The sequence below is a fragment of the Nanorana parkeri genome, unplaced genomic scaffold (assembly GCF_000935625.1).
Source record: "Nanorana parkeri isolate BGI_ZX_2015 unplaced genomic scaffold, ASM93562v1 scaffold616, whole genome shotgun sequence".
Classification (NCBI taxonomy): Eukaryota; Metazoa; Chordata; class Amphibia; order Anura; family Dicroglossidae; genus Nanorana; species Nanorana parkeri.
Window position 1 is genome coordinate 329033 of NW_017306884.1, and position 16413 is coordinate 345445.

Consider the following 16413-nt stretch of genomic DNA (forward strand, 5'->3'; position numbering starts at 1 on the left):
TTTGGGGTTCTTGGGGTTTTCATGAGCTGTAAGCCATAATCATCACAATTATGACAAATCACGGCTTGAATTATCTTGCTTTGCATGTAATGAGTCTATCTCATATATTAGGTTCACCTTTTAAGTTGCATTAGTGAAATAAATGAACTTTGCACGATATTCTAATTATTCGAGTTTCACCTGTATATATATATATATATACACACACACACACTTCAGCCTTTTTTTCCAGTGGAATAATGAATCCTTTGTTTTTAACACAGGGAACTGAAAGAGAAGATCCAACCAGAAATCTTAGAACTGATAAAGCAACAAAGACTTAACCGACTTGTGGAAGGAACTTGCTTTAGAAAACTGAACAGTCGAAGGCGACAAGGTATGCTTTCTTTTTACTTATTTAACATTGAACAGGAGCTATAATCTTCAGAGTGCATGGACTGCTGTGGTTCACAACAAAAATAAAATATTACCAACTGCAGATAGCTTGGCACTTCGTACGTTTATGGATGTATTTCCTCCTGGATGTCATTATTCTTAAGCACCACAGATATATTTACTGGATATAGCAAGACTACATTTCATCATCATAATTTTTCACTTGTGTTCAATAAAGAATCCAGGAGGTAAAGGAAGAGCAACTTCTCTTTTTGTAGAACAGTTAATATTTCATAGTATGTAATAAATCTTTTTTTTTTCCCCAGAAAGACTATTTCAACAGGGATAGTGCATATTAATTCTTTAAAGCTACATTTTAACCAATAACATATGGAAAAGAGAAGGAGAGCAGAGGAGAGACTCTCATATTGTACTGACCGCTTCCAAAATCATATTGGAAAAGCGTGATAAATAAAAACTTGTGTTTTAATAACTTACATTGTAGGGGTTTCTAGAAACCTATTTGGAATCTGATATGGAGATTATATCTGTCTCCACTTAGACTTTTAGTTTCAACTTTCACTCTTGATGCCTGTGGTGATATTCCAGGACCTATTCAATCACTTTGATATAAGTCCCCCTGGGGTATATGGTGCAGCAGAGGTGCATAGAAAACCCTTTTCTCCTGGAATTATGTTTGAAAACAGCAAAGAGTGTGTTGCAATAAGGCCTCATGCACACACAACGCAAGTGTAAAATTGTATATTGCGTGTATGTGTGCACTATACGCAATCCCAGAATGCATCATTCGTAATAGAAATTTTAATTAACTGTATGTGCGTGTATATGCGCGTACAATACGCAGAAATACGTTGCCTGGACGCATCTCGGGTCCATTCTGTTTTTGCGCATCTTTACGCAGTTTCAATATACTGCTCCATACGCAGCTATGTGTATGGAGCCATTTATTTGCATATGCTGCATATGGGACAATACACGCATATACACAGCGTATTATACGACAGTGTGAATAAGGCCTAAAAGTTATGCTTATTTACAAACAAATATATTGTATCAAATTGATTTTTCACCATTAAAATTAAATTGGTTTTCAAATCATTTTTATACACAATTTTTATTTATAAACAACTTTCATCGCAGTCTGCAGTTCACGTTTTTTATGCTTGCAAGACATGCCTGATGTTTTTCTGGGTGCTTCTGCTACACATCTTCCAGGGGGATTGTTATCCTCACGATGGCATGCATGATCATTTTTAGCGCTTGTAGTTTCCAAGTATGTGATGACTGGAAATTATATGGTGTATGCAAGTCAGAAGACCACATTAGAAAAAAAAAGTAATAAGAATTAGTTTGTTGGGGAGGATGGAAATATTAATTCTTTGTTGTTCTATATCGTTAGTGGAGGCATAACCGATGGTCAATACTCGTGAGCTGAATGTGGTCTTTGTCTCCAGTTAGTTTTGCCTTCAGCAGCTTCTTAGTTGGTGTTCAATGCCTGTTTATCTGAATTTCTGCTTTAAAGCTAAATCTTGGGCCAGCAGCTAAATACGCACATGAAATACATGTATAGATATACTGTATATAATAGCGATTTTTGCCTGCCAAAAGATTTGTATTTCTGTCCATTTATTTCTAAGCTTGGGCACTTAGGCTGGCTGTGCCACCCAGCATAGCCAGCCTGGTGCCCTGACTTTTCACTACTGCAGTTATGTAATACAGCTAGGTTTTGTCTCCGCCCCCAGCCTGTGATAAACAGTGAAGGAGAAACAGCACACTGATGAACTCATCTCTTTGTTGCTCTGCTCTTTCCTCCTGTCAATATGTTCTTGCCAGCACATGAGCAGTGCAGAAACAACTGATTGGCTCCTTGTCCTGCCATTCTCTCTCCCAGCCTGAATACTGTTATACAGGGAATTGCAGGCGGCTGATTCCAAGTTAAGTTCAGGCACTAGTACACCAGTTGCTTTTAAAAATAAAAGAGGGACTCACCTATTTATACAGCAACATGTTTATAAGGACAAGTTACTCAAGTTTAGGTGGAGGGGATTAGAATCCACTACATCAACCCAAAGCTCCACATGTATAACATATGTTTTTTTTTTAGCTGTATTTAGTATTACTCAGAATCTACAATTTTTTTTATTTGTCTAGCATCACTTTTAGGCACTCTTCTAAAGCAAGATTATCTTTTTAATTTGTGACCCAGTTGTCTCATTATTTTTTCTAGTATAGTACAGTACATTCAGCCTCTTAATTCAGCCCCAGCAGGCCTGATTTTTTTCCCTTACCAACTGCCCACGTTATGGCTTATGAAAGCTTTTCTTGTGAACACAATGCTCTTGTAATAATCCTCTACAGAGTGTTTGAGATGAGAATGGGAGGCATGGATTTTCAAAGGCTATATCACAGCATCTGAGCTTCTCCGGTCGCCTTTTCTTTTTTATTTCAGTGAAGTTACAGAATTAAATGAATTGAATTGTGTAAAAGTTAATGCTTCACTCTCTGACTTGACAAATTGAAGTTTTGTCTTTTTCGCTTTCTGACCGAAAGGGCCATTTTCTTTTCATTAGAGACATGTATATGTTACATCACCTCTGAGTGACAGTTTTGCCGGGAGAGAGCCTATAAAAAAAAAATTCTGAATACTTCCTGAACAGCCAACAATACAGCAAGCATCAGCCCTGAAAAGATGCATTATGTAGCTCCAAATAGACATGTCACTCTTGTCAACACTTATATTCCCTTGAGTCCTATATCACATAAGAGCAAAAGCGGAGTAGATAGACACACATGTTAAGATTGATAGTGGGCTACATAAGAACTGAACACACATGACTGCCTCTATGAAGTCCCACAAGCCTTCAATTATAAATGGTGCAACGTTTTTTTTTACCTCAACTCAGGACATAATCTTTTTCAGTAAAAGGCAATTGAAGTTATACTATATATCTGAAAAATATGTTCTTTCAAGGCAATACATGTGTTAGCTCTGTATAAAACAGCCATTTGTTTTATATTGCATTACCTGAAATTATTCATTCACATATGTGGATTGGCCACAATGATTCCATTGGCCTGGATGCTGGTTCACCCAGATACTAAGAATATGTTAAAGTGTAATTGTTGGCAAACAGCTAAATACACTATTAAAATTGTTAGTTGTGTTCTGCCATGCCTGCCAAAAAAAATTTAATTCTACTAAGCCACTTTTCCAAAACACCTGCTAGATACTGTACAAAGTCCTGATTATTATTATTATTATTACAATTATAATAAAGGATTTATATAGCGCCAACAGTGCTTTACAATATATTTACTTTGTTCCCGTGCATTTGAAGCAATACGTCATGGTCAAGGTCGTGTTTGGATATGGAAGAAACAGCAGCTCACTGATCAAGTGCTCTTTGCTGTCTCCATGCTGCATTTGTTAGGTGCATAGCATTGTTCCTTCCTCTCCTAGTATGAATGCTAATATAAAGGAGGTTACAAAAGGCTTGTACATGGACAAATAGTATTTCTAATACAAGCCTGGAATTAATAGGGTTTTTTTTTTTTACAGTTCATCTCTGTACACTTACACTTTAAGGCTATATTAAAGTAGTCATAGCAGCAAAGAGAATATTTTCAATTTTTGGGTATTTTTTGCATTGATCTGGTGGTGCATATTATTATTTCACTAGCATTAAAGCATATGTCAAGGCAAAAAAATTTAATAAATAAATATAAAAACGTATTTAGCAAATTCTTGAAATATTTCTCCATGATTAATCTGTTTAAACACACTGCAAGTACAGAAAAAAAAGTTAATGTGCCTGAAATATAGTATGCCTCTACCTCTACTTTGACTTGACAACACAGCCCTGAATTTCTATGCATATGGTGTCAGCTCTACCTACTTAGCTACTGATTATAAAGAACACAGCCGTCTCCTCATCTCGTCTCTCTCCTCATCTCCATAACCCCTCCTTATGCACAGGCAGAGAGCATAGAAAGTTATCAGCTCTCAAGATTTCTGGTGAATGAACAGCTATAACAAAACATTTTCAATAGTATATTTAGCAGACCAAAAGGGGTCAAATAAGAGGAGTTCATTGTTAGGGGTTTACAAACACTTTAATGTTATTTTTATGGCCCATCTATGCATACTAATCTCAGCTATCATATAAGAATTGAGCACTCCCTGTTATCAGTATTGTTATACATTTGATTTTATCTTTTTCTTTTTAAAAAAAAATTGTGTTATTTTACTTTTTTCTATTTGTGACTATTTTTGTTTAGCGTCACCTAGGGACCCCCAGAGAAGCTGATGAAGCAGAGATCTGCTTCACCAGCTCCTCACCGGAGAGTGACACTGAATGCAGGAAGTGATGAAATATACATCACTTCCTGCATTCGGGGACAGGAGAAGAGATCAAAGGGAGATCGTGTATTGACCTCCCTTTGATCTCCACTGAGAGCGTCACCGTGCCGGTCCCAGCCGCACCAGGCACAGCGGATCTCGGGACTGGCAGGGGAGGTACATGGGAGGGCGTCAGTGCAAGCTACTGCAAGCGATCGGGCATCTCTAGAGACGCCCGATCGCTTGAATGTAAACAGCCATTGCTGGCTGTTTACATTGGTAACAGTTCCCCACTCGTGTGTGCGCTGAGTGCAGCGCACGAGCGGGGGGAGGGGCAAGACGTCTTAAGATGCCCTCCCACTCCTAGAAGACTCCCGTTCGGCTGTTCAGGAACGGCCATGGACGGGAGGTGGTTAAGTATGGAAATATTTGTCTGCTTCAGTCTCCGGTATGACAATGCATTCTAGTCTAGGCTACATTGTGCTCTGATTGTGTCCACTGGTTTGCCGCTGTATTAAAGAGTAGAGACGTGTAGATTAGCACCAATTGGGCACCACAATTATTCAACCTCCTTGCATTAAAGTTTTGAGATGAGATAGCAGCCACACAGGGAGTGCATTTTTTATTTTAATATTTATAAACATGAGGCTTACACAGAGATGCAATGAGGGGACACATCAAAAGTGCAGCAGACAAAATCTGGAGCAGCTGTGCATGGCAACCAGTCAGCTTCTCTCTTTCATTTTCTAATCTTAACTGAACAAACTGAAGAGAGAAGCTGATTGGTTGTCCTGGGCAACTGCTCCAGATTTTATCTGCTCCAGTTTTGATAAATTGTACATATGAACATGTAGAGATACCATCACTAGACTAAAATAGAATATAATTCAAGGATAATATCAAAAGACAGTAATACAAAAAGCACAGTAAAAGGAGGCAAATGTTTACCAGTAACTAAGTAGAAACAAACCCATGAAAGACCGCCGACTATCAATGCTGAATCGTTACCCACAAGTGCATTATTTTTAATGGTTCTGCCAACTCATAGACTTGCTATGTGTCACACTGCAAATCAGGAAGCGGAGCACAAGTATGTAATGTGCATATATAGCTTCCCCTATGTACATATATAGTAACAAACTAGAAATAAAAATAGAGGATTTTAAAATAAATATTCTTTGCTTTGTAAAATTATTTCGTTTCATTTGATTTTGTTTATACTTATATCAAAAATCTGAGTGAAACAGTTATGCTTTTTGTTTAGCAGCTTTACAAATGTCAACTTGCATCCTAATATGTCCCCTTAAAAACAGAATTGGCCTTATGCGCATTGTGTACAATGTTAGTCACTAGGCATAGAAGAATGGGAACACTGGTTTAGCCCAGCTTTAAATATACACATTCAATGCTATCTGGAGCATGAAATGTATCCCAGGGTGATTACTCAGTTAGTCATATGGAAGGCAAGATGCATTTTTTTTTACTGTGAAACGCTTGCATACTGTTAACCACTTGTCATGTTGTTATGATTTCAACTGACCGGTCTGCTATGAGGTTTTTATAATTAAACCATGTTTTCATTATGCCCTTTAATAACTTAAGCTATATATGTGTATGTATATTTTTATTATTTATGGTATGTAAATTAAAGAAGACCTCCCCCTCAAAGCTTTGGGTAGGTAGCTGGTAGGCACTGCCTGCATAACCATTAAAGTTAAAGTGCCCATTTTAATATCTGTGGTGCGTTATCACATGCATCAATGTACGCTGCGTTAAAGCAGCCTATTGAAATTAATAGGTTGCCATCACACCCTGATGTTCTGAATGTCAGATATGACCCCTTTTTTTTGTAACCCAATTCACTACTATGCATTGTGGCACACCACAATGCAGGTGTGTTGACTTAGTGTGCTTGGGTGCCATTGAAAATGAATGTCCTCCTCGAGGTTCTTCTTGATGGGAACATCTATGTATGATCGCGGCTAAAAAAGCAATGCTAACAAACTGGTTAATTCCCTCTCCCCCCTCATTGACATCCCTGAAAGACCTCCTATACAAGCTGATGTCACTAGATAATTGGATGCCTAGCTCAATCAACCTCTTGCAACTGACTTCTTTGCCACTTGGTCCACGTTCCTTCTGGCCGAACTACCCCCAGGGTGGCTAAAAGAGGTGATGACATTATTTCAGGGCACTAAATGGTATCTCGCTTCCAAGGCAGCTGGTTCTCTGGGTGCATTAGATGTCTTTTAGCATTCCAATACATGAGTTCTTCTTCTAGTACCAGTCCTATCTTTTTAACCATCCTCATAGTCCAAGTCCCTTTATGTCATACTTTATTTAATCTACTGCCCTTGCCAAGAGTCCCATGGATTGATTGAGATGTTGTTTTCTTCGATTTACTGGTTTTCATTTTGGTTGTTACTTATGTACAACTGCATTTACTTATTTGTTGATTGCTCTGTATGTCTTGGAAAATGTTTAATATTATAAGATTACATGCTAAAAAAAAAAAAAAATTATGTCACTCAACGCATGTAACATGGAAGTGTTAATGGGCCCTAATAGTCTCTAATATAATTCATCCAACTGTAAATTAGTAGCTGAACTTGTATCCATTAAGAAGTAAACACTTATATTCAGCAAAATGTTAGTAGAAAATAAATTGTCTATAATCAAATAGTTTTTCTTGCTAACAGTGCAGTGCAGCTGTCCCATGCTGAGTAGGACTGTTTGCAAGTGTGATGGAAAACATACAGTTCCAGTTTATTGGCACGGTCTTGCCCAGATTTGAAGCTTTCCCCCGTGAGCTCCCTGTGTGTGATTCTACCAACTGTTTAATTGTTGTCACTTATTTTATTCTTAAAGTATAGCTCAATGGAAGAACACAAATATATTGCAGCTTACCAGTTTTTAGACGTGATGTCAGCATTAGTTTTCTTTTTTCAGGATTTTACTTAATCCTACCAGCAACACACTTCTGTCCTGCTGGGTCAATACAAACTCAATGTACTGTTTCTGTGGAGTAACAGCATTGTTACCTTTGGACAAAAAGCATGTTAGAACCACAGAACACATCTCCCTCTCCTCATCTTCATAACATAGGGGGAGGTTTTCTCTAGTCTACCGAGGTGTGCCAGACTGGACAATTTCTGAGATTTTAGAACAGAAAGTTATGAGCTTTCTGGATTTCTGGCAGGATCAACAGGTATTTTTTACACTCTTTGAGCTGATATAACAAAACACTTTGAGTCCTATATTTGACAGACCAAAAGGAAGCAAATAAGAGAAGTTCATTGTTAGGGTTTACATACATTTTCACCTTTCTGCTTCTGATTGTTTCTTTTCACAACTTTCGTTCCATCGCCATTTACTCCTGTTTGCATGTTCTGTTCCCTCTCTCTCACTAAAATACTTCATCTCTGCCATTCCAACAACCCCCTCGGTGAACTTTTGCTGCCTCTCCTCAAGTTGTCTTCAGTCTTCAATAGTTAATTAGAGCTTTTGCTAGCCTGTGTTGAGGAGAGCCGCACACAACTCACCCAGGTAACTGTCACCATTTGGTGCCTGGTTGTGCACCTTATATAAGGCCCCTTTTCTACTCTTTACATAAAACCTCCCTATACAACTATACAGCCTCCCAAACAATAGGAACTTGTACCTTGGAACACAAGCATTCCAGCTTTGGGCTGAAAACCTACATGCAGCCAAGGATAGTCAGATCACAAATGCCTACTGTTATCTTTTCAACATCACAAAGTAACAATGATCAAAACTTCAAATGTGCACTATTAAATTAGCCTCCAGTTCAATATAAAACTAAGGAGTGGCCATGTTTTTTTTATGTATGTCTAAGACGAACATTAGTTCATTATTATGACCACCCTATCAGTACTCTGTTGGGCCACGAGATGACTCCACGAGATGACTCCACGAGATGACTTTGTTGGGCCGCCTCGTGACTCCACGAGATGTTGAAAGGTGATGCGAGGAATCTGACACTGCACTGTTGCTCTTCTGTTGTCTTGTACCAGTCTTGCCACTCTCCGTTCTGCACTAACATTGACTAGTCGCTGACGGCCACAATTCGCACGTTCAGAACCAGATTTTCGGCTGACAGTCCAGTCTTTAAACACTTTAACAATAGCTGCTCTTGAACATTTAATGAATTCTGCTGTTTTGCTGATACTCGCTCCATGGCTCCGAGCGCCAACAATCATCCCACGTTCAAAGGCTGTTAAATCGCGTTGTTAACCCATATCTTCAGAAAAAAATCACTTCTACTGTCGTGGTAAACAACCTGCTTCCCTATTTATACTGGCCTGGCCCTCTAGCAACTTCAGCGCGAAATTATAGCTAATTATAGCTAATTTGCCTACAAACGTCAGGTGGTCATAGTAATCTGGACACTCAGTGTATTTATGCTTATAAAATGTAATGCATCCCTCACAACTACAAATCTAAAAGTGTATGGCTTTCTAAAGATTTGTATAATTTGTCATTGTGCCTTGAAAGTATTTGAAGAGTCCAGAGAATATTTGGGCATGAAAGTAATTTAGCATTTCCTGTAATGGCTTTTATAAACATCACATTGCACTGTGCCCATTACAGTACAATGCTTATAAACATCATATTGTATCATGATTCTAGATCTGGTGTTCAGATATACAGTAGTTGCAGTGCAGGTCAAAATGTGCGTGTGCGCTGTTTATTCAGTGAGAAGCATAACATTTCTAGCACAATAGCATTTGCAGTGTTGGAATTTTCATGTGTTGTTACAAAGATTAGGTCCATACTTGTGTGACTCCCTTTATAGTTATTGAAGATTTCTCACTGAATGTATATTGTGTATATATGTGTAGGCTCTAAATATCTCTGATTCTAGAATAGGGTGGTTTGAATATGATACAATATTATATGCTATTATATGAATACTACCTGGAGAAGCAAAACTGTATTTGGTTATAGACCCTACTATTCAATTCTGCTACAGAAATGTGGCACCTAATAACATTTTACCAAATCCTATTTGGATGGATACCCATTGGTCGGAGGGCTTTTAACATTAATCATGTCTGATAAGCAATAAACCTATTAAAGGATTTAATGCTTTACTATACGTTGTAAGGTCCGCGGAATCCTTGATGACTTTTATACAAGTTATAGATTTTGTACTTTATCACATTGACAGATTTACATGTATCTATATTCTGTTTTTCATTGAGAATGCTTAATCAGCCTTATTTAGCATTTATATTAATGCAGCTTTGGTTTGAGGGCATTTAAGATAAACAGGAGGAGGGGTAAAGGGTAGAAAAATTAAATTGAAGAAATGGACACGTTGATTTAAAAGACGGAGTATGAACACTGAGGATGGTAAAAGGCATGGAGAGGCACAGGGAAGATTAGCAGGGTTATTCACAAAAGGGTGAAGAGTTTGGAGAAGGCAGGAGAAGTGAACAATCTAGGCCAAAATAGCTGATTTGGAAAAATTCTCCAATTCAGCTCACTTTCCAGTTCAGCTATGTTATCCTAGACTGTTCACTTCTCCTGCCTTCTCCAAACTCTTCACCCTTTTGTGAATAACCCTTTAGGTTTATGCTGTACCCAGGTTTGGGAAGGGATAAATAGGTGATGATGGGATGTCATATTGGAGTTCCATTTTGGGTAAAGCTGCTGCTACCAAATTAGTCTGTAAAGTTGGACAGTAAATGCGTGTTGATTTTAGCCAGACTTGTAGATCACAGGTACTGTTCAGATGTAGGTCTACAGAAATTAACCTATACAAGAATTGAACATCTCCCACTGGTTGAGAATGTCATGGCAAAAGTGCTTAGTAGCACAGATACACAGTTAGTCAGGTTAAAAAAAAAAACTGAAGTCCATCGAGTTTAACCAAAAAATCAGAAAGGATTCATGAGTAAATAGAAAACCTCCATATATAGAACCCTTCTCCCATAGATCATCCAGAGTAAAGCCTATAAAGCATGGTCCAGTTTGCTCCAACAGGGCCAGTCAGATATTCCTTGCAACAATAAGTTCTGGTGTTATTTATAAATGTTAATATCCAGTTACTTGTGCAAGTCAGTTGCTTTGGTGGTACTCCTGCTGCTGTTATGCGATGGTGCAAATGGAATTTGAGGTTACCTGAAATAAAACAACTAGATTTTATGTTTTATGGGAGAAAATCGCCCTTTCTGTCATCTGTTGCCACCCAACTCTCCTATCATCTTTTTATCTTGTATATATATTCTGCAATTGACTCAAAATCTGCCTTTTTGCTCTTTGGCTTTTGAAATAATGCCACCATATGCCAAGGTTTGCCATGACATTCTTAACAAAGTGATAATTTACCTAAGAATTACCTTTTACCAATTTAGAGGATATTATTTGAAAAAAATGTTTTCTGGCATTATTAAACACTTTAATGCAGTGCCAACTCTGTTATGGCTGCATTCAACCGTATTACAACCTGAATGAACTTAATATCTGGACAGATTCCATCAATACACTTTCCATAAATCAACTGAACAGATTTGGGCGTGTTGCTGTCCAGATTTAATCATGTAATCTAGAATATGAATCAGCTATCCACACTAATGTCAAGCATAAATTAGGATTGCCATCAGATGTTACCTCTACGCTCTGATTTCTCCTTGAGAAAAAATGCTGTTTTTCATCTTGTCCAGTCTACCTTTTAAGGTGCCCATACACCTTACGACCATCGCAAGACTTTAGTCTTGCGATGGTCGTATGCTTCTTGAAAGCCCGTACGATCTGCCCACCTTGGACGGGCAGATCGTACTTACGATCATCGAAAGCCCGCCCCGTCGAGGGGTGGGCTTCCGATGACGGCAATGCAGAACGGGCAGTGTGCGCATGCGCACACCGGCCCGTTCCGCAGCTATCGGACGAGCAGGCTAGAAACCCGCCGAGAATCGTACGAGAATCGAGCAGTGTATGGGCACCTTTACTCTTTCCTCCAGATTTGCTTTTTTGTTCTAAAAACTAGTAATTATTCAAACCACCGCTTTCCAGCAAAACTTCTTTCTCTTTCTCAAAAACCTAATTTCTCTTTTTTTTTAAAAGTATTATAGTTTAACTTGATAATATCAATATCATTTTTAGAATCTGTTATTGGAGCTGGTTTCAGAATGTGTGTTTATTGTATTATTATTGTCTTATGAACCAGACTCTGGATAACCTAAGAGAATATATAAGGGGCTTTTCACCAACACCAGTTCAAGTATTACCTACGTTGATGAATTCATTTCTGTGTTGTGTCTGTTATAGGAGAACTATGAGGCGAAGGAAAATCACTCAGCCTCATAGTTCTAGCCGACCAATAAAACTGTCACGGGTCGGCTCAATAGATCGGGAAGTGAGTGAACTCATAACGTCGCTCGTTCACTTCTCGATCCTGTCCCTGCAGAGAGCCATGACTGTCACTCATGGCTCCCTGCAGTGATTCCCCCCCTGCCCTGTCTGATCCTCCAGCGCTGACTGGCGGAACGAACGTGGAGGGGGCGGTACAGCTGGCTCTGCCTCTAGATAGGCAGAGCCATCTGTCACTGACGCAGCTGGGTGGATCCAGACAGTAATGTCGGGATCCGTCCCGGCTGCTGCGTCTCAGTATACAGCTACAGCTCGCGGTATACTGAGCTTTGGGTGACGGGAGGACGCTAGTTTGTGTCCACCCGTTACCCTTAGGAGAACTATTGGGGAAAAGCCCTGACCCCATAGTTCTCCTTTAAGTCTCCTCAGCACCCCAAAATATTTTTCTTAACAAAGGTTGACCCTGTTGGTAAGGGCATGGCATACTAATAAACCTACCTTTCCTGATGAAGTAGACTCTTTGCTCTTAGGGCTGGGAACTACAGTTGCCTACAGGCATCTGCAGACTAGTTCCAGCTATGGTCAGTATTTACATAGTAAAAATCCCAGGGATTTGGGGATCCCAGGGCAGTCTGGAAGTAATATACTATGCATGTACTTGGTACCTGAGGCAACGTTATCACAGGTTCACTTTAATAAAACCTACAGGGTATAACACTTTTTTTTGTTTCAAAATATTTATTGATTTTCAGTTAGAAAAAAGGAACACAAATGGTTTACACAGTATAGTGCGATGACAGAGTATTCAATGCATACAGTATAATTCAAACTTGAGATGCAGATGCATAGTTATACATTATAATGACATCCAGTGCATAACCAAGGGAAAGAGAAGAAGAGAAACAAAGAAAGTCAGATAGGGGGTCCATCGGAGAGGGTAGCATCATTAGTAACATGTATCCTAACGGGTCCGTGAGCCTTAGTTCCAGTTTAAGGCCATCCAACTCGACCATATGGTCGCATAAGGTCCTGTCACTAGAAGGTAAGGTGATACATATCCATATTGGGGTGATGATACAGAATCCATGGTTCCCATACTTCTAGAAATGTAGTATTGGTGTCCGCCAGGATACTGAACAATCTTTAATTTAGCATGATGTTGTCTAACCTTTGTGTAAATTCCCCATAGGGGACAATTTGTTTCTTCCAATTGCCTGCAATGGTCAGTTTGGCTGCTAGGAAAATTTGGTGTGCCAAAGATCTGTGGGAAGTGTGCAAGCTCGGTATGGCGTCGTGTAACAACGCTTGTGTGGGGTCTTTAACCTCTTGCCGTCCGCCCGTAGTAGAAAAACGGACGGACGGCACTGCTGCATCTGCGGGTTGCCGTCTCCAGACGGCAATTTTTTTCTGCTCGCGCGCGCCCCCTGGCGGGCACGATGCCTTTGAGGAAGCGAGTTCAACTTACGGGCCAATGGTGCACCAGGTTTGTTAGACCTAGTGTAAATTTTGTGCTTGAACCATCGAAGGGTTTTTTCCGTCCTCTGGTCCAGTAAGAGGTTCAGCTCAGTTTTAACCGAGGCCACTCGCGATAAGAGTTGTTTAGTGAAATTAGCTTTTAACTGGCCGTCAAGTTCCTCGAGAGTAGCATATAGTTCATTTATTTTCCTATCCCTAAACCTCTTCCTGCGTGTAGCTAACTCTATTAGGTGGCCCCTCATGGTGTCTTTATGGGCCTCCCAGAGAGTCACTGGGGAACCCACAGAGTCCGTGTTCAGGGAAAAGTATTGGCGGGCATGCGACTCGATCTGCTGTAGAAGGTCCGATGAGGACAGTAAGCTCTCGTTTAAGCACCATAGGTACCTAGTGGGGGCTCCCGCTGCCAAACAGAAGCGTACTGCGTTTGCTGCATGGTCTGACCAGGGTACACTTTTAATGCGTGCAGAACGGTACGTAGATAGTGTATGTTGTTGAGTAAACACATGGTCGATTCTGCAGAAGGATTGATGGGGGTTGGAAAAGAATGTGTAATCCTTAGTAGTGGGGTTCAGCTCCCTCCACACATCCACCAAGTGGTAATCACCCAATAGAGTGAGGAGGGATGAGTTTTCCAAAGCAGCAGGCATAGCTTGGACATTCAAAGTGCCTGGCCTAGACCTAGCTCGCGGCTGCAGAACGAGATTCGTGTCCCCGGCTAGGAGCAAGATCCCTCTTGAGTGGTATGATACAACCAGAAGCAGATGGGATAAAAATCTTAGTTGGTGCGTGTTGGGACAATAGTAGGACACTATAGTTAGTTCTACATCATATAGGGTCCCTATGAGGATCACATAACGTCCAGTAGGGTCTGATATTTGCCTATCACAAACAAAAGGCAGGTTTTTTTCTGATAGCTATTAGTACTCCTCTCTTTTTCCCCCGAAAGTTAGCACTATAGAATGTGGGAAAGTGTTTATGCAGGAACGTAGGACAAGAGGTGGTGGAGAACCTAGTCTCCTGCAGGCAGACAATGTCCGCGTGACATGATGAATAGTAAGAAAATGCCTTATTGCGTTTGTGAGGGGAGTTCAGACCCTGAGCGTTATGTGAATATACAGTAAAATCAACAGCCATGGTTTCTATCTATAAGAGAGCAATACAGAGTACCAGTACAGATTATACCCCAACAATAGATGTGACTCACGGGGGATCCTCTGGGATGCAGGAGCAGATGCCGTTTCCAGGGTTCCGATGGACCAAGAGAGAGGGAAAGAAAGTTAGAACAATAAAGAAAAGTAAGTTCCCAATACAGGGAAAGGTAAACACAACATATCAATAGCATGCAACTAGGCAAGCTGTCCCAAGGGACAAGTGGCGTGAGGTGGGGGGTGGAAAAATCCATCCTCCTTCTCACAGGTCTCACGGGGGGGGTGCTAGTCACCCGGTCCCTCTTGAGAGCAATAGAAGTAAATAACTTGTACATGACACTTCATGCTTAACCAAAATAACGTGAAGTAAGCAAGCTCCGTTTCAGTGGTAGGTGGGCATAGATGACTGTAATAGGCAGAAAACTTTCAAGCCAACGGTAGTATACAGTCCCTAAGACCAAGGAGGCTGGAATAACACTAGTAACCTGGATCACCTAACGGTGTATAGAGGGCAAGGTGCCCTATGAAGGGAGTATTGGCCGCCGGCCGGTGGCATAGTGGGATTGCTGTCATTCAGGTAGGGTCAGGGGGTGCTGATGGTCCCTTAGGTCGTTGGATGCGTTGCTGTTTAGGCCTCTGCTTCCTCTCCCACAGGGGGCTCGGGGGTGGTCGGCGAGGACTGGCTTCTGTGGTGAAGTATGGAGCCCACTGTCGCAGCTCTGTGGGAGTCGTAGTTGCGTACGTTTTCCCTTGGTAGGCAAACAGAAGTTTAAAGGGGAATCCCCACCGGTAAGCAATACCTTGACTTCTTGTGTCCAGAAACGGTTTCAAGGCACGGCGACGTTGAATTGTCGTGGGAGAGAGGTCAGCGAATATCTGGAACTGGTGCCCTTGGAAGGCAAGTTCCCTCCGGCCCCTTGTTGCCTGCATCACCGCCTCCTTAGTACGGTAGAAGGTAAATTTAACGATTATGTCCCTTGGTGGGCCATCTGGGTGTTTTGGGGCAAGTGCTCTGTGTATACGATCGAACTCCAGTCTCTCTACTGGCATCGAGGGTATAAGTTCTTGCAGTAGGGCCGTGATTGTGGATTGCAGGTCCTCTATGGTTTCAGGTAGGCCGCGAAAGCGGAGGTTCCCGCGCCTGGCTCTGTTCTCCATATCCTCCACCTTGTCCATCAGGGCAATGAGGTCAGTATTAACAGTGTCCAGATCGTGCTCATGAGATTCCATCACCTCAATAACATCATCTACCTTCTTCTCCAGCTGATCTGTACGTGCCCCTAGATCCCTGAGCTCTCTGGTCAGTGTCTCATTTAGCTTGTCAGAGACTGCCGTCAGTTCAGTGTGCAGCATAGTTTGAAACTTCTCTAAAAGTGCTGCATCTCTAGGATCCACTTGATCCTCACCCTGGGTCATGGGCAGGCTATCCAGGGAGGACGAGTCCTGATCGTCTAATAGAAGCCAGCCCTGGAGCTTTTCGTGCGGCCGCCATCTTAGGTGTACCTCGTTTCTGGGGCTGCGACTTTCGTGCGTCTTTCTGCCTTCTGCTCTGTCGCATATCGCCGCCACCGGGGGTGCCGAGGGATCGGGGACTGATCGTCATTGTCCCGGTGTCACTCAAACTGCTGATGATAGCTGAACTATGCTCTCGGGGGACCGGGTGTTGCAGAGCCTCTTCAGACCGCGGCCATCTTACTCAGCGGCTCGCCACGCCCCCCC

At 41.1% G+C, this 16413-nt stretch overlaps 1 protein-coding gene across 7 annotated transcripts in view; it reads left to right on the top strand.

Moving 5' to 3' along the window:
* The window catches only part of ELMO1 (engulfment and cell motility 1), a 276466-nt gene that overhangs the window by 238002 nt on the left and 22051 nt on the right, over positions 1-16413 (top strand). For all 7 annotated transcript variants that reach the window (XM_018562953.1, XM_018562949.1, XM_018562950.1 and 4 more), the window contains one exon: positions 264-376. In XM_018562953.1, the coding sequence (XP_018418455.1) occupies positions 264-376 (113 nt within the window). The remainder of the gene's footprint in view (positions 1-263; positions 377-16413) is intronic.